Source organism: Scyliorhinus torazame, chromosome 28 (genome assembly GCF_047496885.1).
Source record: "Scyliorhinus torazame isolate Kashiwa2021f chromosome 28, sScyTor2.1, whole genome shotgun sequence".
NCBI lineage: Eukaryota > Metazoa > Chordata > Chondrichthyes > Carcharhiniformes > Scyliorhinidae > Scyliorhinus > Scyliorhinus torazame.
In genome coordinates this window covers 26094151-26121217 of record NC_092734.1, presented here as the reverse complement: position 1 = coordinate 26121217, position 27067 = coordinate 26094151, and the positions used below count along the sequence as shown (strand labels likewise).

General features: G+C 43.7%; 1 protein-coding gene across 3 annotated transcripts in view; it reads right to left on the bottom strand.

Annotated features, from left to right (window-relative positions):
- The window catches only part of ercc6 (excision repair cross-complementation group 6), a 54424-nt gene extending 27788 nt beyond the window's left edge, over positions 1-26636 (bottom strand). The window contains exons 1-7 of one of the 3 annotated variants that reach the window (XM_072491717.1): positions 26595-26636; positions 21967-22395; positions 20783-20903; positions 20079-20184; positions 16773-17478; positions 2174-2308; positions 312-470 (exon numbers count right to left, since the gene is read on the bottom strand). In XM_072491717.1, coding sequence (XP_072347818.1) covers positions 312-470; positions 2174-2308; positions 16773-17478; positions 20079-20184; positions 20783-20903; positions 21967-22385 — 1646 coding nt within the window. In that variant the 5' untranslated portion in view covers positions 22386-22395; positions 26595-26636. Of the gene's footprint in view, positions 1-311; positions 471-2173; positions 2309-16772; positions 17479-20078; positions 20185-20782; positions 20904-21966; positions 22396-26323; positions 26555-26594 lie in introns of those variants that run through there. The other 2 variants (XM_072491716.1, XM_072491718.1) reach the window with 2 other exon arrangements.
- Between the last annotated feature and the right edge of the window lie 431 nt (positions 26637-27067).

Genomic DNA, 27067 nt, shown 5'->3' with positions numbered 1-27067 from the left:
TTTGCAAACAAATCCCGACTGTGAAGGGTAACCTTACGCAACTTATCGACCGATGGTATCACATGATTCTCTTCTGTAAAGTGAAGTTTAAATGTTTTGCCTTTCATTAAATGTGTTACATGTTTAATTTCTCTTGCCCTTCAGCTCCTACATCTCGTAAAAATTCCCTTTGATGGGCCTACTAAAAGAATTAAAGGAATATTGTAATTGAAATGTCATTAAAAATTCACGAGTCCCTCCTACAACAGCAATACAACTGATGAAATATTAATTGAGCTACACAGACTGACAGTCTGCAGAGGGGCACTTGCCTGTAATTTGAGCCTCGTGTCCTTATCTTGCTGTAGCTCAGGCCTGCCAAGAAGGCAATTATCTCGATGGTCTTGCCCAGTCCCATTTCGTCCCCCAAAATTCCCCCGGCCTGTTGACAGTGCAATTCCCACAGCCACCTCACACCTGTCTGCTGATACCTGGGAGCAGCAAAGTGAGATTTGTCTTTTAACAAATCGTAATGGAAAGCATTCATAAATGAATCATGAATTGAATTAGAGATTGTACAACGGTTAAAAACCAGAAGCAACAAATATGTTTCAGCTATCGTAGCGATATTTAAATCATACTGCAATTTTGGTTCTGTGAGACAAAGCAATGTTTAAGTACAATTAATTTGACAAAACACATTATAGAGCACTTTTTGTTATGCATATTATCGATTTAATAGTTTGTCTTTTGTCAATATCTCAAAGTAAACAATGAATCCCATAATGTTCTATGAATACTTATTCCTTCAAACTCTACCTTGCTTAATAGATTTTAAAAGCCAGCACTGAATTTTTCAACCAAATTGCTAAAGGCTGCGTGATCCATTCCACTTAGAAATGGTTATTAATTGTTTTAGTGGTCAATAAAAAGGACAAGGAAAATAAAGAAGTGTGCACTCCTCTTTCCCACAATGACACAAAGTGATAGCATTGAAAACTGTCCAACCTGAAACTGAAATTATGCATCAGTATTTCTCGGCACTTGGCAAAAGCCAGTAAGTAGCGAATGAATCTTCAAACTAATTAATTCAAATAGAATTCAGCCGATAACGTCCACAATGCAAACATGTATCCGCCATGTTCTAACCATTTGTTGGTTTTGCAGCAGCTAATATGTTTCCAAAGAAGTCTTTCCACAGTGGGTAGCGTTCCCCATCTCTGGGCCAGAAGCTCCAGGTTCAAGTCCTATTCCAGGACTCGATGGCCACGGAATGTATTTTGATAACGTGGCCAACCAGGATGATTATCGGCTTGTAAATCCTTCCAATATGCCCGACGTCAGGCAGTAAGGGGGAAGAGTTTCCTGGCCAGTCTGGATTTGTTTATTGCCACGTGTACCGAGGTACAGTGAAAAGTATTGTTCTGCGTGCGGCCCAGATGTTTCATTCCATACATGAAAAGAAAATACATAATAGGGCAAACATAAAATACACAATGTAAATACATAATCACTGGCATCGGGTGAAGCATACAGGAATGTAGTACTACTCAGTAGGGAAGATGTGTGAAGAGATCAGATCAGTCATTTAGGAGTGACTAACAGCGGGGAAGAAGCTGTTTTTGAGTCTGTTAATGCGTGTTCTCAGACTTGTGTATCTCCTGCCCGATGGAAGAAATTGGAAGAGTGAATAAACCGGGTGGGAGGGGTCTTTGATTATGCTGCCCCTTTCCCAAGGCAGCGGGAGGTGAAGACGGAGTGAATGGATGTGAGGTGGGTTTGTGTGATTGACTGGGCTGTGTTCAGGACTCTGTAGTTTCTACGGTCTTGGGCCGAGCAGCTGCCATACCAGGCTGTGATGCAGCCAGATAGGATGCTTTCTATGTTTTCTTCACACTGCAGAAGGCAACGGCAAAGCACTTTGTCAATCATAATCATGGACCAATCGAAAATCCATGATCACCAAAGCTCTCTTAAGGACTGGTACCTAGGAGGAGTACTATATTCCCGTGTTAACTGAGAGCTGAGCCTCGTGGCACTAGTTATTTATACACCTGCTTCTCAGAGGTAGAAAAAAAAACACACCACGTGAGGAATCATTTCTAGTTCTGGAAAGATGCACCACCAGCCCCCACCTCCCCCGGCAACTTGCTTTATTATATGCGAGAGACATCCCTTTTATATCTTGACATACTTGAATAGCTTTCTCCAGAAGAAGCCTGGCACCTTGAACCCCTCATCAAACTCTGCATCGCTGTCATCAGATAAAGCTCCATCGCCATTGGCCCGCCGTTCTTCCTTTTCCAGGAGTCGCTTCCTTTTCCATTTTCTATGTGGTGACCAGTTAGGTTAGGTTAATAATGCAGAATTTAACAGTATATCAATGTCACTTTCAGTTCATGGCATGTCAGTCGCTGCCGACAAGGTCACATACCAAGCAAAAGCATCCATACCAGCCTCCATTCTCACGAGACTGGGGGAAACCAGCTAACCATGGCTCCTCCAGCATTCTACGAACAGCTTTGTTGCACTGACCAATATTGATCCTTGAACCAACATTACAAACAAATGATTTGACAATTATCACATTGTTGTCCGTGGGAGATTGCTGTGTATAAATTGGCTGCCAGATTCCTCCAACAGTGATTACAGTTCCGATGCACTTGACTGTTCCTAAGGGGCTTTGGGACATCCTGAGGTCATGAGCGGAATTACACAAATACAAATTTTTCTTTTTTCTATCTAACAAGAGACTCACATCCAGATCAGTGTCAACTCGATCCTTTCATAACCTTTACGCAACGAGAACTGCGTCCGCTATCAAAAAATGGATCACTATTGAGTAGTTCTACACAGTTTCAACTGAGGTTTACAAGACACTTCCATTGCACGCTGCAGACCTCATTTGAAAGCTCGCAATGCCCTGGCATTCAAGGTGATCGATTCTAAACTTAATGCCTCATAAATAGGCAACACAAAAGATCAGCGGCACTATTTTAACAAGTCTGAAATATTTACTCAATGACTTCGGATTTACCTCTGAGTATTGCGCCAGGAAATGTTCTAAACAGCTACAAACAGGAAATGATGAAAGGCAAAACACGACACATGCCAGCATTTAAGACAGAGCGGCATAGCGGTTAGCACTGCTGCCTCACAGAAGCCAGGGACCCGGGTTCGATTCCGGCTGTCTGTGCGGACTTTGCACATTCCCCCCATGTCTGCGTGGGCTTTACTCCGGATGCTCCGGTTTCTTCCCATAGCCCAATGATGTGTAGGTTAGATGGGGTTATGGGTTTACGGGGCTATGGCGGGGGGAGTGGGCCTCGGTTAGGGTGCTCTTTCAGAGGGTTGGTTCTGACTCGATGGGCCGAATGGACTCCTTCTGCAGTATAGGGATTCTATGAAACCACAGCAATGCAACAGGTTGGGCTTCTATAATCTTGCAAAGGCTCCAACAACAATTTACAGACAGCGCTCAACAAAGTGTTCCATCCCTTGCCATCCCAAAATCTGGATGATTTGCCTGGAGCAGGTTCTGTTGCTCCTTGCTGTGGCTGGTGACCTGAAATGATTTCTCACGATTGGAGCGGTAAGTTGCACTCCTACCAAAAGCATGCTTATTTTAACTTCACCGACATTGTGCTTTGCTGGCTGTGAGGGAAGTCAAACAGCTGGATTGCACTGGAATGAACCTACCTCCATCATCCTGCTTTACTTCCTTCTTTTTATTAAAAATTACTGTGCGAGGGAGACACTGTCAGGATTGTGGAGGAACTCTTATTTGCATTTTCCGATAACCAGAAATTATACACTTTTTAATTGTTTTAACGAGGTAATACACCATGATCAAAACTTAGGAAAATTCAATAGTACAGAAATCAATTATAATGGATGAGAAATGGCACAGGAGAGACATGGCAGTAACTTGGGGACACAATGATCGCAGAGATAAATACAGGATGAGAAAACTGACAGTAAGGCAGAGAGGGATTGACAGGCAATAGGCAAAGGTAAGCAGAAAAGGAAATGCTACAGTGGAGAAACACACAGCTCCTGGCATATTCAAACTCATTTGGGGCACCACTAATAAAAATAAGAAGAAGCAATTGAGCACAGTGGCAACCGTGCAGACTAACTTTCTAAATCGGCGCCCAGCACAAACAGCACAAGGAGAGCTGCATTCGGACTTATAGAATGCAAAGAGTTAGAAGAAAAACAGTGTGAAAGGCCAAGATCGGCAATCTCAAATCACCCAACCTGTGGAACGACTGCTTTGCAAATTTATTAAGGGATACCAAGAGCTGGCACCTCAAGATAAGTTGCTGAATCAAATTAGAAGGCTTCAGAAATTTCATGGAAAGGTTTATTAGAATCCTGACTGTGCAGGAGGCCTTTCAGCCCACCGAGTCTGCACTGCCCTCGGAAAGGGCACCCTATTTTTAAGCCCACGCCTCCACCCTACCCCGTAACCCCACTTAACCTTTTGGATGCTAAGGGGCAATTTATCATGATCAATCCACCTGCACTTCTTTAGACTGTGGAAGGAAGCTGGAGCACCCGGAGGAAACCCATGTAGTCATGGGGAGAAGGTGCACACTCCACACAGTCACCCAAGGCCAGAATTGAACCTGGATCCCTGGAGCTGTGAGGCAGCAGTGCCGCCCATATTTTTTAGACCTGATTAGATAAAATAGATAAACTGATGAATGACGGATGTAGAGATTTGTTATGGTTCTACCGAACTTGACCCGAGCCTGTTTTCCTGTCTAGGACCTGGCCATTCTGGTTACTCTTACCCATGGTAATGTATATCTAAACACTAGTTGTCTCAATTTAACTGGCCTCCAGCTAATCTCTCTCAGCCAGGGTAGGCTGTTCCAATCAAAGAGAATACTTTAAGTTACCACAGACTTGTTACAAAAGGCTAAACCATGTTTAGTTGCAGGTCGTGGTGGCTCGTAACTGCAGGGAGTTTGATTTCCCCTCATAGTAAGTTACGTTTGTACGTGGAAAAGTGGGATTGGGTTTCTGTCACCTTTCCATCTCTGGTTTGTATCAGATGGGCATCAGGGAAAAGCGGCAGTCTTCTCAATGTGTCAGTCAACCAGTTATGGTTGATGCTGCGAATTCAATTTATAAATAAAAATGAGTCAAGAAAAATTATGGAACCTGCATTTAAAACAGAATATGTAAAAACAGGAGGCAAGCCTGTCAGTAGCTACGGGTGCTTTGAGAATAAAATGGGAGAGATCTTTATCAAACTGTTGAAAGTAATGAGAGAAGGTGGCAGGTGGAGGCCACAGGCACAGTGACACTAATAATCTGTAAGCACTTTAAAAAGAAAACAAAGGAATAAAACAGTCCTAAAACGAGATGGGGGCCTAGTGAAGTGAGAGTGGGAGAAAATAGCAGGACAAATGACAGAGGTTTAGAGCTGCTAATGGAAGAAAATGGAAGAAATGGAAAATGGAAGCAAATCTGAAACGAGTCTCTACTGACACAATGAGAGCCATGGCTGAAAGAGCACTTTCGTGAGAGCGTGGCAAGGACATATTTAAAAGTGAGTAACGGCGGGGTTTCTGATTATTGTTTGGAAATAGATATAGTTTTAAGTAATTTAGAGTTATTATAATTAAGGTATAGCTTTAAGTAAGCTTAATTTACATTTCTGGTAACTTGTATGTTAAGGGTTAGGAGCAGAAGTAGCTAATTCAGCCCATCGAGACTGCTCTCCCATTCAATCCCTTCCTGGTCTCAAATCTACTGCTCTGTCTGTTCCCCATATCCTTTTAATCTGTTTTTTTTAAAAATCAGAAATATATCTATCTCCTTTTTGAAACCATTTAATGATTCAGACTCCACCACACTATGGGGCAGAGAGTTCCACACATTCACCAAACTCTGCGAGAAGTAGTTCCTCCTTATCTCAGTTAGCTGGTTTAGCTCAGTGGGCTAGACAGCTAGTTTGTGATGCAGAATAAGGCCAGCAGTTCAATTCCCATACCAGCTTACCCGAACAGGCGCCGGAATGTGGCGACTAGGGGCTTTTCACAGTAACTTCATACTTGTAACAATAAACGGTTATTATTATTATTTTAAATCTAAAGCCACTCAACCTATATCTGTGACCTCTCGTTCCAGATTGCCCCACAAGGGGGAACATTTGGTCTACGTTTACCTTATCGATCCCTCTTAGTATTTTATATACCTCGATCAGATCCCTTCTCATTCTTCTAAACTCCAATGAGTATACGCCCAAACTGTGGGAGGAAACCGGAGCACCCGGAGGAAACCCACGCAGACACGGGGAGAGCATGCAGACTCCGCACAGACAGTGTGCCAGCGGGGAATCGAACCTGGGACCCTGGCACTGTGAAACCACTGTGCTAGCCACTTGTTCTACCGTGCTGCCCGGCCTTCGAGAGGGGCGAGGAGGAACCCTTGTATGGATGACAGAGTTCCAGTGAGATCAGTTGGCTCATAGTGTGACAAGCGTTGGGGGTGTCAGGGAAGGGAGGAATTAATGAGAAGTTGTTCAGGTGGCATCTGTCACTTGGTTTCAGAAAGTGGGGTGCCTGACCACATTTTGCCGATTGGTTTACATGGACTGTGTATTTACTGTGAAGAAGAGAGTATAAGATAGATTTTGTATAATAATAAGGAATAAGGAGGAACACTCTCCATTGGCTGAGGTCATACAGTACAAAGGAAGATGATTGTAGTTGTTGGAGGCCAATTATCCCAGCCTCAGGACCATCACTGCAGGCTATTCCGCAGGGAAGAGTTCTGGGCTCAACCATCTTAAGCTGTTTCATTAATTACTTTCCTTCCATCATAAGGACTGAAGTGGGGATGCTCACTGATGATTGTAGAGATCAGTTCATTCATAACTCCTCAGATAATGAAACAGTCTAAGCCTGCATGCAGCAAGAGCTGAAGGAGAATCTAGTTTTGGCTTTCAACATCATTGTCATCACTTCCTCACCATTAACACCGAGTTACCACTGACCAAATCTTAACTGGACCAGCTATATAAATGCCACGGCTACAAGATCAGGTTAAAGGCTGGGAATTCTGCCGCAAGTGAATCAACTCCTGTCTATCCACCATGTATAAGGAACAAATCAGGAGCTTACTGGAATACTCTCCAATTGCTTGGATGAGTGCCGCTCCAACAATAATAAAGCCATCATCCAGGACAAAGCAGCCCAGTTGATAGGCACACCTCCCAATACTCTGAACATTTATTCCCCCCACTAATGGCATACCATGGCTGTGGTGTGTAACGTCTACAATATGGCAGTGTAACAAGGTGCCAGGGGTTCTTTGACAGCACCTCTCAAGCCTATGACCTGTACCACCGAGATTAGCAGCAGGTAAAAACCTGCAGTGATTCACGAAAGCAGCTCATCGCCACTTCCTCCAGAGCAATTAAGCATGGGTAATAACTACAGGCCACGTCAAGGAAGCCCGCACCACACGAATGTATAAATAAGTACAAATCGCAACTTTGCATACCTATTATGAACAACAGACAATTAGATGCTCGCCTGGAAAGTTGCATCAATTGAGAGTATTGTGGAAAAAAAAATATGGGGCTGATCCATCAAAAACATGAAAATGAAAAATGAAATGAAAATCGCTTATTGTCACAAGTAGGCTTCAAATGAAGTTACTGTGAAAAGCCACTAGTCGCCACATTCCAGCGCCTGTTCGTGATAAAAGATACATTTGTTGAGTCTAATGGCGTCTTTCAGTTCTTAAGTGTCCTATCTTTGTACAGTGAAAGCCTCACCCAACCTAAGGATTGTAGGCCTGCTGTATTGGGAAGGAGGGGCAAAGTTGGCAAAGATGAATCCTCACGGTATAACATCCACAGTCTGCAGTGAAACTGTTCACAATCGGACTCTGCTACACCCTTAGTTGAAGAAAGTAATAGAGCTTAGCAACAACGATGAGAAGTGAAACATCAATCGTAGGAAATAAATTTGCCAGATTTATTTCTAAATATAATTGCGCTCTACAATATTTTCTTACTGATTGTAATGAAGAAGCAAACAGAGCTTATATTCTTTTTACACAAACTTTGATAGTCCTGGAAGACCCATAAGGTTAGACTTCAGAGTAGAGTAGTGAAGGCACTTTCATTTGCATTTTCTGTTCCTTTTAGAGTATAATATTCTAACATTCATAAGTAGAAACTGCTCCACTATAAAAGGATAATAAGAACTGGAATTTGATTTCTTAAGTGTTATATTCGCTGGCGCCATACTGTGTTTTTAATATTGCGAGTGTGTTTAAGCAATATCTCATCCATTTAAAACAACACAGCATTCTCAGCTGACTTCACTAATTCAGTACATTAGGACATGCAATGCAATTGGTGCGCCATCTTACTTTTATGGCTTAACTGAGTGGGTTTAATTGATGTGTCTCAACTATAATACATGCGTGTATTGGCTGTGGTACCATCTAGCAAATTAAGATTGATAAAGCTGATTGCACACTTGAGTAAGAAATTAAAGGTGCGCACAGAGGGTTTAAGAGATAGCTTCCCTCAACCAATTCCCAGTTCAGACATTTTAACAAGCGTGCACCCTCACTAGTTTTAAGCTTTCGCAAACACTTGCTGCATAATTAGATTGCGAGATAAAAAATTAATTTCAAATCGAAGGAATATAGATTACCGGGGAAAAAAAATCCGAATGCTGAAAACGTGAACTGAATTAATCACTCGGAGGAAGTGCAGAAGCGTGAAAAACGCCAAACTCATACCTGGCATTCTACATAACTAAAGCTTTTATCGTTGGTAGAACAGTTTCTCGTGACAAAGATTCATACTCGTCTGTGTTCTAAGACTTTTACGGGTGTAGAGAATCTTTGAATGCTGTTATAACAGTTTTGCACACTGGGCTAAATCGCTGGCTTTTAAAGCAGACCAAGGCAGGCTAGCAGCATGGTTCGATTCCCGTACCAGCCTCCCCGAACAGGCGCCGGAATGTGGCAACTAGGGGCTTTTCACAGTAACTTCCTTTGAAGCCTACTTGTGACAATAAGCGATTTTCATTCATTTCATTTCTTACAACAAAGTAATAATCTGCTTTTTGCTTGAAACAGTTCTGCCCCATTTAGGTAGCAAAAGTTCAGCCTACAAGGAGACCGCTGCAATCTGGACACATATTAGTGGAACGTATACAATATGCCACGTAGGTACAGCAGCATATATGTGTACATCAAACCATATGTATATTAACTCTTTGGCTTCTGTTAGCATATGGGAAACATTTTGTTACAGAGAAATCAAGGCAAGAACAGCAAATGTGACGAGGGGGTTTCAATCAGTATAACCAGACCACATTCACCAAGTTAAAACTAGCCCTCAGATTTTCTTGTATATCTTATCCACAAAAAGTAGGACAAAATCAAGCCAGCCAATTATCGCACCTTCAGTCTACTCTCGATCATCAGCAAAATGATGGAAGGGCTGGCTATCTACAGTGCTATAAAGCAGCACTCACTCAGCAATAACATGCCCATTGACGCTTAGTTTGGTTTCCGCCAGGTCATTGCAGCTCCTGACCTCAATGCAGCCTTGGTCCAAACATAGACAAAAGAGCTGATTGGGTTAAGAGCTGAGGCCGGCCTCAAGGCTGCATTTGACCGAGCGTGGCATCAAGGAGGCCGAGCAAAACTGGAGTCAAAGGGAATCAAGGGGAAAACTGTCCACTGGTTGGAGTCATACCCAGCACAAAGGGAGATGGTTGCGGTTATTGGAGGTCAATCAGCTCAGTTCCAGGACATCACTGCAGTAATTCCTCTGGATAGTGGCCAACCATCTTCAGCTGCTTCATCAATGGCCTTCCTCCCATCATAAAGTCAGAAGTTGGGATGTTTGTTGATGATTCCACAATGTTCAGCACCATTCCTAGCTCCTCAGATACTGAAGCAGTCCTTGCCCATATGCAGCAAGACCTGGACAACATTCAGGCTTGGACGGATAAATGGCAAGGAACATTTGTGCCACACAAGAGCCAGACAATGACCATCTTCAATAAGAGAGAATCCAACCATCTCCACTCAACATTAAGTGGCATTGGCATTGCTGAATCCCCCACTAAACTGTACTGGACCAACCATATAGACACTGTGGCTATAAGAGCAGGGCAAATCTGCAGAGCAACTCACCTCCTGACTCCCTAAAGTCTCTCCATCATTTGCAAAGCACAAGTCAGGACTTGCCTGGATGAGCACAGCTCCAACAACACTCAAGATGATCAACACCACCCAGGTCAAAGCAGCCTGCTTGATTGGCATCCTACCCACCACCTTCAACATACACCCCTTCCACCACTGACAGTGGCAGCTGTGAGTACCATTCACAAGATGCACTGCAGTAACTCAACAAGGTTTCTTCGACAACCTCTAGAATGACAAGGGCAGTAGACTCACCAGAACCTGCAAGCTCCCCGCTGAGCCACTCACCATCCTGACTTGGAAATATATTGTTATTTCTTCATTGTCGCTGGGCCAAAATCCTGGAACCCTTCCTAACAGCACTGTGAGTGTACGTACCTGCGCCACATAGACAGCAGTGATGCAAGAAGATGGCTCACCGCCACCTTCTCAAGGGCAATTAGGGATGGGCAATAAAATATGCTGGCTGAGCCAGTGATACCTATGTCCCGAGAAAAGAATATTTTAAAAATGCATTTGATGAAAAAATGCATCTGCATCAAATATCAAAAGGCAAGAATAACCTTGAATTTAATAATTCATGGAAATTGGAAAAACAATACAGGGCTAAATTAAACTTTATGTGCTCTTAATTCAAGATATGTTGCTGTCTATTGCAAAGCTATTACTTTTTTAAAAACTGTCTATGTTTGTGGTGCCGCTTGCCGAACTTCATTCAGCCGAGCCTGTTTCTGTGCTAGTCTAGCTGCAATGAGAGCTATGAGGGGTTCATATCTAGCTGTAGACAATGCTCTGGGAAATCAGACACAAACTTAATTGACATGTTTGCTACTTAAAAGGCAAAGTTTCTCTTTTATGTTAAACAATATGTAAGAAGAGAAAGCCACTTTAACTACAAAGAATGCATTTTCCACAACAATGCTGCTTTAAAAGAAAAGGCTAAAAATTGCACAAAACCATAATCTTTAGACTTTTGCAGCTACTTATATATAAATAGAAGTCATTCTAATAATATAATAATCTTTATCGTCACAAGGCTTACGTTAACACTGCAATGAAGTTACCATGAAAAGCCCTTAGTCGCCACATTCTGGCGCCTGTTTGAGTACTCAGAGGGAGAATTCAGATTGTCCAAATTACCTAACAGCACGTCTTTCGGGACTTGTGGGAGGAAACCGGAGCACCCGGAGGAAACCCACGCAGACATGGGGAGAACGTGCAGACTCCGCACAGAGTGACACAATCGAACCTGGGACCCTGGCGCAGTGAAGCAACAGTGCGTACTGCTATGAGCTATCATTTATTCGTAACAGGCAGAGAGCGCACTTTGCCACTAGAAGCCACTGCTGCATAAGATCGGACTCCATTTTCAATCTGCAGACGGCCTCCAACAGATGTCACCCAGATTTGTTTTTTTTTTCTTGTTTAACAAAAAAAGCACAGTCCCTATAGTCGTCATGCCACTCGTAATGTAAAGAGGCAGCTGAACTGGGCAAAAGTCCAAATGGCATGTCAACGACCATCAGAAATGTGATGTTGCATATTGTAATTACGCAACCGTTCATACACTTTAGCTTTCAAAAGAAAAGCCACTTCGAACAATTGATCGAAATCATCAATCACATTGCAGGACTTTCGGTCCTTGGACTTGTCAGATTTCCCACGTAGTGAGCATAATCTCTTAAGAATTTGGATTGCTGCTTGCTTATTTAACACCTCTGAGTGCCCAACAGACTTTTGCAATGTGGCTGATACTTGCATGCTATCTTCCACGCAGAAAAGTTCGCAAACCATTTATTTTGGACACCAAGATTTAAATAAATCCCACTATCACTGAAGAGAGCAACTTTTATTTAAAGTGGATACAATCTTTTTCTTTAAGTTTCATTCTTTGTACGAGGTTGATTTAAAATTTGAAATGTAATCTGACAAATGATAATCAGGATTCTGTCTCCAGGGCTAAGATTGAAAAGAACAGTAAAAGTATCTAGAATTAATAGAATAGTTACCACAGCGGAAAATAGATTTAATTCAACGTTGCCTATTTCAAATTGTCAATTCAATTGAAATTCTGCCAAAGAATTAATCCTGTGCTGGTTCATTCAAATCATTTAATTTGAACAACTGGGTAATTTGGGGTTTTTTCAGCAAGAGTATCTTTGAATTAACAAGGGAAGGCTGTAGTTGCTCCATTATTAAAAGTACATTTGCAAAATTAATTGAAAAGTTAAAACTGAAACCCATTTCTAATATATTACATTCCCTGCCTTTGCGTGCTTTTAGCAGAATAAACAGCGTCGTAATTAGACTGCAGGAAAGATAAAGCAAAGTGACGGTTAAAATAATGCATTTTTACTCATGTACCGGCAGACTTCCAATCTCCAGTTTGGTTTTGCCTACTTGCAGAGCTGTGAAAACTACTTTATATCAGGGGAACTGATGAGCCTGCCTCACCCTTTCGCATTGCTCTCGCACAGCACTGGTAAAATATGTCATCTTTTGCAGCTCTTATTTCAACATACTGTCAGGGAGACATAATTTTGCCAAGTGTTGCAAAAGCCAAGTACTTGTATCGCCTAAAACCTTGGGCAATTGTGCCTGTTTTTGTTTACAGCCTTGCCATCAGCTTCAAATCGGAGATGTGTTGTTGCTCAGGATTTGGTGCCTGCTGCCGACAGGTTGGGCTTTTAACTGATCTTCTACTTCACCATAAAACTCCAAATCGGAGTTTGTAAAGTATCTCAAAAAAATTTGAGCACGAGGAAGCTAGGGCGAGTGGTGTTTTCCACAAATAGGATGCTACCGTCAAGCCGAAAGGCATTCACCCTGCCACTCAAATAAAGAATGTGGTATGTGAATTTCAGTTTTTGTGTATATAGGCTGTACGTTTCAACAACTGACGGACTGTATCAAACACATTGTCCCTTCAGATGTTTGCAATAGTCAGAGTACTGGTTGCACTCAATCAACCCATGCTTTCCTTGTTAATTCAGAGATACGCTTGCTGAAAAAAACCCAAATTACCCAGTTGGTACCCATGGTACCCATTAACAAGGGAACTTATCAAAAGTACATTTGCAAAATCAATTGAAAAGTTAAAACTGAAACCCATTTGTAATAAGTCAGATCATAAAGCCTAATGTTAAATATGATTCCACAACTGGACAGCACTTCCTGTATAATCCTGAGTGTGCTACGAATAACACTCACAACTAATTTAAGATTATCAGTCAGGCTCACATCGTAACTCACTTATGCTTGCCAGAAGCTACATATATTCATATGCATGGCCCTATCCTCTGCAGCCAAAACCAATATGTCCACAGATTGCATCTTCTTTGAATAAACAAAAGCATGGGTGGGGGGGGGACAGCTCCCTGGCAACACCTCAACAATCAGAGCTGCCTTGCCAACCCTCCTTTTCTCATGCAGTAAAAATTGTTGTTCCCTTTGAAATTTGGTATTCTTGTGCCTTTTCTGATGAATGCAAGAGGAAACGCTTTGGCTCATTTATCAGCAATATTCTAGTTCTGTACTACCAGCAACTAAATCTCTATTTCTAATATGTTAACCAATATTCATAAATTCTTAGTACCTGTTGTCATTTTATCTGTCACACTTGTGTTAACTTTTATTATAAATTCCTGTGTCTACAATTATAATGGAAACTGCCACTGCAAACTGGTCACACTGTAATTACACCCTCCCACCAATAGGTATGCTGCAGCACCACAGTGTTGCATCTCCCAACATCTCAGTCTGTACTCCAGGGCTATTCTCCTACATTTTACTTCCCAATCACCATATGCTATCTAGAAATATTCATATAAAATCTAAAACAGAGGTAGAATGTATCAAAACCAGCATCCTTGGGACAGAGTCAGTGCTGGATACTGGATCTTGCTGGTTTTCAGGGAAAAAGCCATAACCTTAATTCAATGTAAACGGGATACATTAAATCAAGGGAATAAGTCAGTTTAGAATACATATTGAAACGTTTTCTATCCATCTAAGTATTCTAACCGAACATCTTCCTGCCAAGGAACTTCAGCTATCTTTTCTATAGATGCCAACAAAGCCAGATAGGACATTTTGGAGCTATCTGCTGTTTTTTTTTGACATGATAGGCTATGTGATCTGAAAATTGGAAGTTGATTGTGCTGGCTCGAAATCCTTACCGGAAGACATTGCAACTTTCCAGCACATTTCATATACAAGGTTGTCACGCGAAATGTTTAAAGGGACACTGCAGAGAACGGCTTGGTGAATAGAAAGTCAGAGCTGATCAACGGCTTCTAATTGCAAGTCAAAATTGTTTGTGCCATTCAATCAACCAATTCCATGACTTTTTTTAGGCGCATGGTGGCACAGGGGTTAGCACTGCTACATCACAGTGCCAGGGATCCAGGTTCAATTCCGGCCTTGGGTGACTGTCCATGTGGAGTCTGCACGTTCTCCCAGTGTCTGCGTGGGTTTTCTCCGGGTGTTCCTGTTTCCTCCCATAGTCCAAAGATGTGCAGGTTAGGCGGATTGGCCACGCTAAATTGCCTCTTAAGTGTCCAACGGTTAGGTGGGGTTGTGGGGAGTGGGACGAGATGGGGTGCTCTCTCAGAGGGTCGGTACAGATGTGGCCATTAATAAAACCGGGTCTATGTCAAGGTCCGTGTCAAGAATCCATTCTCACAATTTAAGCAACTTGGTGCATCTATAAAAATATCTGTGGATCAGATTCCCTACCCTAAAAGGAATTAATGAACCAGATGGGGTTTTACGACAAATGACAATTTTTTATGGTCACCATTAGACTTTTAATTCCAGATACTTATGGAATTCAAACTTCGCCATCTGCCATGGTGGGAGTCGAACCCTAGTCCCCAGAGCATTTCCCAGGATCTCGGGATTCCTCGTCTGGTGACAATACCACTACACCATCATCTCACCCTGTGTCTCAGATTACTAGAGGGACAGAAGCTATACGTGCTGAGTGATAAAAGATATGCATTTAATATAATAGCACTGACCCGAAAATGAGAACATTTATTTTTATAATAGACTAATAATAATTCCTACCATGCTTTAAAAAGAGGCAAAGGGGGTGAGAAAATATATTGGTTATGAGGTTAAAATAAACGAACCTCAAACATTTGAGGAGAAATTTCACAGACCGTGAGTAGAATCACAGCAAGCAAATGATCTTTAGTGTTTTTGGAAATGTCAGCATAAATATTCGGGATCGGGAAGGATTTTGATACCTGTTCAACTCAATCATGGTTACCATCACATAACATTTGCAAAATGATTCCATTCTGGCTGGCAGGTTGCCTGCCTCACAGTACTCAAAGGAATGCAATCTGCGAGAAATAATAAGCCATTTGCTTCTGCAATGGTGTTGTTTCTGCCTACTGGCCACCATTTGGGTCAAGTTATACCATCAACTGAATGGGTTCAAGTTATTTGGGCCCCAGGAAATTGGCGATGCTACGCAGTCGATCAACTCAATTTTTATTGCAATGTACGTCAACGGTGAATGAGATTTTGGCAGTGGGAGTCACACAGAAGTGATAAATGTGGTGGGTGGCACGGCGGCACAGTGGTTAGCACTGCTGCCTCACAGCGGCAAGGACCCTGGTTCAAATCCGGTCTCGGGTGCCTCGGGAGTTTGCACGTTCTCCCCGTGTCTGCGTGGGTTTTCTCCGGATGTTCCGGTTTCCTCCCACAGTCCAAAGATGTGGTTAGGTGGAATTGCCATGCTAAGTTGCTCTTTCGTGTCCAGGGATGCGCAGGCTACAGGGATCAGATAGGATGGACGGGGGAGTGGACCTGGGCAGAGTACTCTTTCGGACGGTCGGTGCAGAATCGAAGGAATGAATGGCCTCCTTCTGCACTGTAGGAGCTTCTATGACCTCTAGCATTTTACATTTACCAAGGAAATGACAAAAAGTTAATAGGTACCTTAAGACTTTATCCATAAACTGTATCTGGCATTGAGAGAAGTACTTCAGGTTGAGGTCACTCCCCCGATTTGCTTCTCCTTAATATATTAACATGTTTCTCGTGTTCTCAATCACTTCAGCCATTAAAGAAAAGACTTGTATCCATATAGGGTTTATCAGGATCACTGGACTTTGGCTGTATGGTGCTTTAAGACCTATGAAGTGCTTTCCTTTGAACTGTGGTCACTGTTGTAATGTACGAAATGCAGCAATCAATATTGGCACAACAAACCTCCACAAATAGCAACGTGATAATGACCAGATAGTCTATGGATAAATATTGGCCAAGACATCAGGGAGTGCTCCCCTGCGCTTCTTCGAGACAGTGCCGTGGGATCGTTTGCATCCACCCAAGGAGGAAGGCGGATGGTTTAATGCCTGTTCCGAAATACGGCACCTCTGATAGTACAGCATTCCCACAGTGCTGCACTGGAATGCCAGCTTTGATTTTGGTGCTCAAGTCTTGGGAGTGGGACTTGGAACATTGTGACTCAGAGGCCAGAATGTGACCAACTGAGCCACGGCTGACACAACTATCAATTACAATCATTCTGACATTAATTTGCAGAATTAACCCTTCATTGTAAAATTAAATCCATTTACCTTAATCTCTTCCTGTACAGATCTTCATTTCCATCATCCTTGTGCGCTTTTATCCTGCGTCTTGACTCATCCTCTCCTGAGCTTGGTGAGAAACCTTCACCTGAGTGGTTCGGGTGTCGCTGCTTCTTTCGTGCTTTCTTAAACCTGCTGTTATCCAATAGTTCATCGTCACTGTCACTGATTTCATCTGGGTAAAGCAACTCCTCATCAGGCACAAAGAGGGACTCTTCACTGTCTGAGCCTCTCGCCCCTCGCCCTCTCGCTGATCCTTGCAGGGAGGTCTTCTCTCCCGGTGGGACACTCGCTTTAAACTTAATCTCAAGAGTTTTGCGCTGCAGTTTCTGCAAATGTTTTTTCAGTTTTCGGTCCGTTCTTGACGCACTGCCATTTACCTTGCGGACGCCTTTTGGAAGCTGAGTTTTCTCCTCTGAAGTCCCAGCTTTGCCCTGAACTGCACCTGCCCCTTTTCTCTTCTTGATCCCTCTGGTAAAGGATTTTCTCCGTATTGCAGACATCTTTGCCTGATCAGCCAGATACTTCTCAAAGTCCGACGCATCATTCAGCATGATCTTCCGAGGTTTCTTCTTTGTTTCTTTCGGTGGTATTTTGGTGCCAAAAGGTGTCATCTGTCCAGTCCGGATTAAATGCTCCCATTCTGTTTCCTGCACTGGCATCAACATGCTTCCCAACGATGAAGGACCTGGTTCTGGCAAGAAGATCAATAAGATGCCATCAAATTGCCTTATTCTAATGTGACATTTAATTAGAAATTACATTTTGGCTACTTGCTTTATAATGCAACTCTTGGGTTCAGTGAAAGGTCTGATGCCAAACTGTTGCTACTGAAAACGCAATGCGATTTGTGTCTCAGTTGCTTTTACAGAAATGGCAATCTTAAAACTATTTAAACACCGTATAGATACAGGAAGCAGGAGAGCACAATTAGGCTGTCTTACTTTCTCTGAAGTCACTTGGCTCTAGGGATATGGATATTTACCCAATATACATTTGCTTTCCCATGTCCTGCCCATACCGTGCACTTAAGTGGGTTAGAGACCAGGAAACTATGTTGTTTCAGTTAATCAAGAATGAAAATCAAAACATATTTGGCAAGCAAAGCAGCCTACCAGCAGCCAAATCCAGATAGCATTTTAAATATATGGTATGTTATAGAAAGGGGAGCAGGCAGGCTGCTTGCAAAATTAGTAAAAAAAGGGAACCTGTAGATCAAGAGCCTGAAAGCTTAGCACTAGCTAGAGAGACAGGGTGACAATCGCTCTTATGCTTGAGTCATTTTACATACAATTACGTATGGTATATGCTGGAGTGATCTGATCTTTTAACCATTTGTAAATAAGATTTGACTAAAGATGGTAACAGAACTGCACCAGAGGATGAGCATAAAAAGAATATTAATACAAATATTAATGCAGTTCGGGTAGAGAAGATGATGCCATGTTCTTGAATTTTCAAAAGATCTTCAATAAAGTATTACATGGTAGGCCCAGGGCAAAGATTAGGGCATGTGGAGTCACAGAACAAATAACTGCATGGATAACAAATTGGTTAAATACCAGAAACAGAGAGTAGGGGCAAAGCGTAGTCATTCAGACTGGAGGAAGGTAGAAACCGGTGTCCCACAAGATCAGTGGTGGGATCACTTTTCTGCATAATTTACATGAATGACAATGACAAACGAATAACTCAATATCAAAATTTGCTGACGCTAACACGGAGGAAGATTCGAATATAATTCAAGATGATATTTGAAAACTTGCAGACTGTGCAGTCAATTGGCAAATGAACCTTAACATTAGCAAAGTGAGGTGATGCACATTGGTAGGGAAACAGAAACATCACCTGCACCTCAGAGAATGGGAAGTCTGGATGGAATATAGGAGCAAAGGGAACATAGATTATAGGTGAACTAATTATTAAAAGCAGCATTGCAGCACCGTAATCAGTGTCCACTTGCCAACCAATCGGTCCTCTCTTCTCATGCAGCATAAATTGTTGTTTCCTTTATAATTTGGTACTCTTGTGAATTGCCCTGATGAGTGCAAGATGAAAAGCTTTGACAAAATGTGTCCTTTTCAAGCAATATTCAAGTTCTGTCCTACCAAATGACTATTTGCATTTAATGATATTAACAAGGCGCTGGGCTTTATTTCCAGAGGTTCAAAATTCAACAGAAGTGAAGTTATGTTACACTTGTGTGTAGTTTCCTGGTCAGTTCACACTTAATGCACAGTTCTGGTCGTCATACGTTAAAACTGACATTGAAACACTGGTAAAAGCACAAAATAATTTTACAAGGATTCTGTCAGAACTGAGAGATTATAGCTAATTTAACAGGTTGTGATTTTTCTTTAGAAAATGGAAGACTTGGCGGAAACCTAATAGAGGTCTTTAAAATAATGAACAGTTTGGATAGGGTAGACATGAAATGTTTACACTTGCAGCACAGTCTAGAACTAGGGACCATAAATACAAATAACGCTGAATAAGTCCAAGAGGGAAATAAGGGGAAATGTCTTTGCTTAGAAAGTGGTGCGAGTGAGAAAATCGCTACCGCAGGAAGTGGTGCAAGCAATTAGCTTAGATGCTGTCAAAGGGAAACTACTCGCTGACATGAGAATAACAGGGAGGAAAAGATTTGCCGAAAGGTAGAGGCAGGGCAAATGAAATGGGAGACTTGAGTGAAGCACAGACTAGGTGGATCAAATGGCCCGTTGCTGTATTGTAAATTCTGTGTATAACTGCACTGAGCCCATTCCCGTGACATCAGCTGTGTGTGGTGTAGCTGTTTCTGGCAAGTGTTTTAGCCTGATTGTTGGAGCGTTTCAATATCTGCTTCATCAATTTTGTATCTTTGAGATTAATGGTTGACGGTAGGAGGACAAAACCAAATTCCAAAACAAACACGGAAGTTCGAAACATCTCAGCATGGGTCTGAAAGACCCTGGACTCATGTTACATAACATGAGATTTCCACGTCGATTTAATTATAGATATTCCAAGATGTTGCGACAATACCAACCAGGACGCTTATTAAGTATAAGGTGGTAAGCAATCATTAAGATAAATTTAAAATCACAATGAGATACTGTCAGCTATAGGGCAACCCCCCGCCAATTGTAATGGGTTAAATGTCATATTACCATTGGGTTTAAACATCAGCTACACAACTCATTGATCTATTTTAAAAGAAAACCACCAGACCTGATCAAAAATTGACAGGGGCAAAACTCTTGTTAACAGGGTAAATAAATTTGAACAACGAGACCAAATCAGCCTTCACTTTACCTTCATCGCAAGATTCGAATTCAGCTTCAAGCTTCTCAATGTCGGCACCACTGAGTACGGCCTGGAGCCGTTTCTGTTTGGCCTTTATCTTTTTCAGCTGCCTCTCCTTATGGACAGGAACAAAATTAAAGTAAGCCACCAAGGAGAATAGTATTCACAAACTCCTCACCCACAAAACAACGCTTCTCCCGGGCAGTTAACGCCGCCATACTAAACATACTGTGATCGGGCAAACTCTGTATCAATATATTGCTTTAGATGTTCTGATCGCATGCAGGGTTAAGCTGTTTTCTCTCTATTTAGACGGTTATCTTAATTGATTGTGACCTGATCGCCATCAAGATGGTTGTAAAAGCCCAACTGGTTCCCCTTTAGGGGAGGAAATCGGCCCTCCTTACTGTGTCGGTCCTATACGTGCCTCCAGGTTTGCAACAAATGCCCTCCGAAATGGCCTAGCAAGCCACGTAGCTGCGTTCAAGAGCGTGGCTCTTCACCGCTCAAGGGCAATTAAGGCTGGGCACCGAATGCTGTTTTTCCCGTGATAGCCCATGAATGAAAAAGGAAGTTGGTGTGTGGGGCAGTGGGGAAAGACTTTTGAATAAAAATATTGAAATAAGTAATATTCACTCCCAATCGCAGGGAAATACTGGAATCCGCAAAGAATCTTGACGTCACGTGTTTGGGGAGGAAGTGCAGGGCAGTACCTTGTTTTCCTTCTGCCTTTTCACAGACTCCAGCTTCCTGTTCACTTCTTTATTACTATCGGCATGAGGGGCCAGCTGCTCAATGATTTTATTTGTGTGCTTCAGACATGTGGTAGCGGATCTAAAGCAAAAGGTAAACACACAAATAATTCATCTCACAGAACAGAAATGCTTTGCGTCAGAGAATGCCCATGATCTATCTACTTTGATTGACTGCAAAAGCAATCCTTGGAGATCAATGCACAGCTAATAAAGAGTTGACGACTCAAACAAGTGAGGTGAATGGACTGCAATTTATAGCTGCAGTAAAATTGGCTTACGCAACCCAACCCTTAATGCGATCATGGAATTCTAAAACACTGAACCAAACCTCACTTTGTTACATATAACTTTATTTTTCAATTGTACAAGTGGTAGAATCTGCTTCTATGGCTGTTTATAAGTGGCAATAAATCGGACAGCAATCATTGACTCCAAAAGCCCTAGGGGATCCCTGTTTACTCTCCAGGGAGTGTGGAGGGAAGGGGGTTGGTATCCTTGCCCACCTGCTCCGATCCCATCCTGAATCCTGGTGTCAGTGACATTTACTTGGAGGAGGCACACACCCTCTCCAATGCTTACACACCTGGGGTTTTGCGCCAATTGTGGGGGCAAAGATGTCCCAGCAATTCCCTGGCTCTCCACTTGAAGGGTGCACCACTCTAACTAAAAGAAGTTCTGAAACTTAAAAGCAAGGTTTCCACTGGTCCCAGTTGGAAGCTAACCTGCAGCTTTGGGTCTCACTTCATTAGGATATGATTCCTTGGCGTATGTAGGGATGCAGGACAATCCCGTCAGTACTTCTGCTACTTCAGGTGGGCGAGGGGGAGGGTGCGGGGCGCATCAGCAGCAATACTGCGGCACAATTTTTTGCGGCAATAAACAAGGGCAAAAAAGAGGTCTCAGCCCAACCCACAAAAGGGCAATGCCAGTGTCCTCTAGGCACAGAAATATTGGGGCCCATTATGTCCAATGCAATGTCAAAATGTGTACAGATTTATAGTCTAACCTTGTGTCCAATGTGTTTCATATAAATTAATCCACTACTTTAATTTAAACTTTGCATACAAGCAATAGTATATTTTGCATGACTTGATCAGAAACTTGAAATTCTTTATTCCAGTATCAGTGAAACTCTTCAATACCTCAGTTCATCGAGAACGGAATGGTACTCTTTCTCTGCCTCAACTCTTTTGGCTGCCTGGCTGGCTTCATTGATGGCTCTGTCCACTTGCTGGAGCACTCCTTGCTCCAGCACATCTTGGTCGTAGACATCTACTCCGAGACCTCGCAGCTCCAAAGCCTGAGCACTCTGTTCCACCGCCTGGATCTGCTGCCGATCAATCTGGAGGACTTTCTGAGAACCCCTTGCGTCGGCAGCGTGGACGTCGCCGGTCGTGGATGGTCGGCTGTCCGAGGTGTCAGAGCTGGCTGAGGCATCCCGACAATCAGCATGGGATCCGTTTTCTTGCAGAGTGTCCGGGACCATTGAGGTGGCTAAACCTGCCCCATTCAGTCTGTCGCAATCTGAAATGTCAACTGGAGGAACTCCTTCGGCAGGCATTTTGTGCAATCTATTAACAGGAAACACAATGTGAATTGAGTAAAAGGTACATGGTTTACAACAGGCTAACATTGCACAAAACCATGGGAATGTACAGGGAGGGAATAGGACTGTGCTTCATCTGGCCTACCTCTTATGTCTGGAAAATATTGTACCTCTCTTACAATGTTCCAATCCTTTTCCAGACATCTAATCTCCTCTTCAACCTGCTGGTACAATTGGCTTTCACTTCCTGCCTGAGAACCTGTACCAATAATTTACCACCTTGTAGAAGTCATTAAATCTAAACCGCTGTTTCCAAGTTTAATTTTGCGTGTAGAGTCTGTAATTATGATAGACACATTTGCAATTCCTTTTCTCCTTGCTCGTTAGTATTAATGGTTCTGTAAGATCGCCCCAAGTCTTGTTTGCCTGTGTAAACATTCCCAGCCCTACCCAGGTCTCAGGTGCCCAGCTGTCAACTTCTGATGAAAGCTCATCGACCTGAAACGCCAGTCAACTCTGTTTCTCTCCACAGATGCTGCCTGACATGCTGGGTACTTGCAGAATTTTCTATTTATAATATTAGGTTAACTGTTGTACTTGGGCGAGGCCACTAGCAAAAACCCACAGCCACAAAATAAAATACTTTTTCAAGCTATTTTGAATTTTATAATCCACGCATTCAAGTTTTTAGAAAATTAAGCCTTTGATTAAACACCAAGTGTTTAAGGCTTTACAACAATTATAAAAGAGTTTTGCAATAATCTTTATTAGTTTCACAAATAGGCTTACATTAACATTGCAATGATGTTACTGTGTAAATCCACTGGTCGCCACACTCCGGCGCCTGTTCGGGTACACTGAGGGAGAATTCAGAATGTCCAATTCACCTATAACAAGCACGTACTTCGGGGCTTGTGGGAGGAAACCGGAGCACCCGGAGGAAACCCACGCAGGCACGGGGAGAACGTGCAGACTCCACACAGCCAGTGACCCAAGCCGGGAATTGAACCCAGGTCCCTGGCGCTGTGAAGTAACAGTGCGAACCACTGTATATAATAATCTTTATTGTCACAAGTAGGTTTACATTAACACTGTAATGAAGTTACTGTGAAAAGCCCCTAGTCGCCACATTCCGGCGCCTGTTCGGGTACACTGAGGGAGAATTCAGAATGTCCAAATTACCTAACAGCATGTCTTTCGGGACTTGTGGGAGGAAACCGGAGCACTCGGAAAAAGCCCACACAGTCACGGGGAGAACGTGCAGTCACCACGAAGACAGTGACCCAAGCTGGGTCCATTTGAAATGAAATGAAATGAAATGAAAAGAAAATCGCTTATTGTCACAAGTAGCTTTCAAATGAAGTTACTGTGAAAAGCCCCTAGTCGCCACATTCCGGCACCTGTTCGGGGAGGCTGGTACGGGACTTGTATTCAAATCTACTTAATTTCACAACTCACAAGCAAGGACCGCACATAATAGGTGAACATATTTCTGTTGCATCTGCATTTCTGTTTATATTATCTTCAACACTTTGTTTGGGCATCACAATGCACAGAGGTCAATGCAATATTGTTGTCTACAATTGTATATATTTTATCTCAATTTAATTTAAAAGTTCTGAAATCATTATGTTTACCAGTTCATTATGTTTACCAAAATAGTTTTGAGAGTCTCAAAGATATCATTCTCAAAGTTTGTAAAGCTTCAATCAAAGGGAAACATCGCTTCCACATCCATCGCAATACACAAAAGTTTACAGACAAGCAGTAAGGAGGGAATCTGCAATGGTTGGAGCGCTAAGCTGGAAACATTCGCAGTAACTGTTTCAACGTACTTCATTACAATACCCAGGCTGGTCCATGCCTGACCCAGTTTAACACTGAACCCAGACTGGTCCATGTCTGACCCAGTTTAACACTGAACCTAGACTGGTCCATGCCTGACCCAGTTTAACACTGAATCCCGACTGGTCCATGCCTGACCCAGTTTAACACTGAACCCAGACTGGTCCATTCCTGACCCTGTTTAACCCAGACTGGTCAATGCCTGACCCAGTTTAACACTGCACCGAGACTGGTCCATGCAGCACGGGCAGCATGTTTAATCCAGTATTTCACTGAATCTAGACTGGTCCTTGTTTAATCCAGTTTATCACTGAATCTAGACTAGTCCCTGTTTAATCACAGAATCTCGATAGTGCAGGAGGCCATTCGGCCCACCGAACCTGGAAAGAGCACCCTGCTTTATAATAATAATCTCTTATTGTCACAAGTAGGCTTATATTCACACTGCAATGAATATCTGTGAAAATTCTCTCATTCCACACTGTTCTGGTCCACTGAGGGAGAATTCAGAATGTCCAATTCACCTAACAGGCACGTCTTTTGGGACTTTTGGGAGGAAACCGGAGCACCCGGAGGAAACCCACGCAGACACAGGGAGAACTTGCAGACTCCACACAGACAGTGACCCAAGCGGGAATCGAACCTGGGACCCTGGCGCTCTGAAGCAACAGTGCTAACCACTATGCTACCTTGCCACACACTGTACGTGAGGCCCACGCCCCCACCCTATCCCTGTAAGCAGTAACCCCACCTGACCTTTTGGACACTTAGGGACAATTTAGCATGGCCAATCCACCTAGCCTGCACATCTTTGGACTGTGGGAGGAAACCGGAGCACCCGGAGGAAACCCACACAGACATGGGGAGGAAGTTCAAACTCCACACAGCCAATCACTTGAGGCCAGAATTGAATCCAGGTCCCTGGAGCTGTGAGGCAGCAGTGCTAGCCACAGTGCCGCACACTGGATAATTTTGTTTATTACTGAACCGACACTGGTCCATTTAATCCAGTTTACCACTGAATCTAGACTGATCCATGTTGAATCCAGTTTATGACAGAACATAGACAGGTCCATGTTTATTCCAGTTTATTAAAGAACCGAGACAGGTCCATATTTAATCCAGCTATCACTTAATCTAGACCAGTCCATGATTAACTCAGTTTATCACTTAATCTAAATGGGTCCATATTTAGGTCAGTTTATTACTGAACCTAGATTGGTCCATGTTTATTTCAGTTCATTACTGAACCTAGATTGGTCCATGTTTATTTTAGATCATTACTGAATCTTGGCTGGTGCTGGTCCAGTCGGGCTTAACACTGGGACCGGGCTGGTCCGTGTCTGACCCGCTTTAACAGTGAACCCGGACTGGTCCGTGTCTGACCCAGTTTAACGGTGAACCCAGACTGGTCCGCGTCTGACCCGGTTTGACAGTGAACCCGGACTGGTCCGCGTCTGACCCGGTGTAACAGTGAACCCGGACTGGTCCGTGTCTGATCCGGTTTAACGGTGAACCCGGACTAATCCGTGTCTGACCCGGTTTAATGGTGAACCCGGACTGGTCCGTGTCTGACCCAGTTTAACAGTGAACCCTGACTTGTCCGTGTCTGACCCGGTTCAACAGTGAACCCGGACTGGTCCGTGTCTGACCCGGTTTGACAGTGAACCCGGACTGGTCCGCGTCTGACCCGGTTTAACGGTGAACCCGGACTGGTCCATGTCTGACCCAGTTTAACAGTGAACCCTGACTTGTCCGTGTCTGACCCGGTTTAACAGTGAACCCTGACTTGTCCGTGTCTGACCCGGTTCAACAGTGAACCCGGACTGGTCCGTGTCTGACCCGGTTTAACAGTGAACCCGGACTGGTCCGTGTCTGACCCGGTTTAACGCTGGACCCGGATTGGTCTGCGTCTGACCCGGTTTAACGCTGGACCCGGACTGGTCCATGTCTGACCCGGTTTAACTCTGGACCCGAACTGGTCCGTGTCTGACCCGGTTTAACGCTGGACCCGGATTGGTCTGCGTCTGACCCGGTTTAACGCTGGACCCGGACTGGTCCGTGTCTGACCCGGTTTAACGCTGGACCCGAACTGGTCCGTGTCTGACCTGGTTTAACTCTGGACCCGGACTGGTCCGTGTCTTATCCGGTTTAACAGTGAACCAGGACTGGTCCGTGTCTGATCCGGTTTAACAGTGAACCAGGACTGGTCCGTGTCTGATCCGGTTTAACAGTGAACCAGGACTGGTCCGTGTCTGATCCGGTTTAACTCTGGACCCGGACTGGTCCGTGTCTGGACCTGACCCGGCCCCGCAGAGCCGGGGTCGCTCGGACTCTCGGGTACCACCGGCCCCACGCCCGATTCCCCGCTGTCCTCACCCTTTACAGGCGCAGATTCCCGGACAGGCTCCGCTTCGCACAGGCCGGACGCAGCGATCGACAACAGCACAAGCCCTCCCCAAACAGCGCCACACACAGGAGGGGAAGACAGCCCGCAGGCAAAGCACCACTCACTGGGAGAATGGAGTCTTCCCAACGGAGCGCCACCTACAGCAGCGGAGACCAACTGCAGACATAACAACACCTATCGGAGGTTTGGACAATGTTTACCCACAGTGACACCTATAGGAGGGGAGGACAATCTGTACACACAGTGACGCCGACAGGAAGGGAGGACAACCTGCAAGCACAGTGACACCTACAGGAGGGGAGGACAATCTGCACACACAGTGACACCTACATGAGGGGAGGACAACCTGCACACACAGTGACACCGACAGGAGGGGAGGACAACCTGCACACACAGTGACACCGACAGGAGGGGAGGACAACCTGCACACACAGTGACACCT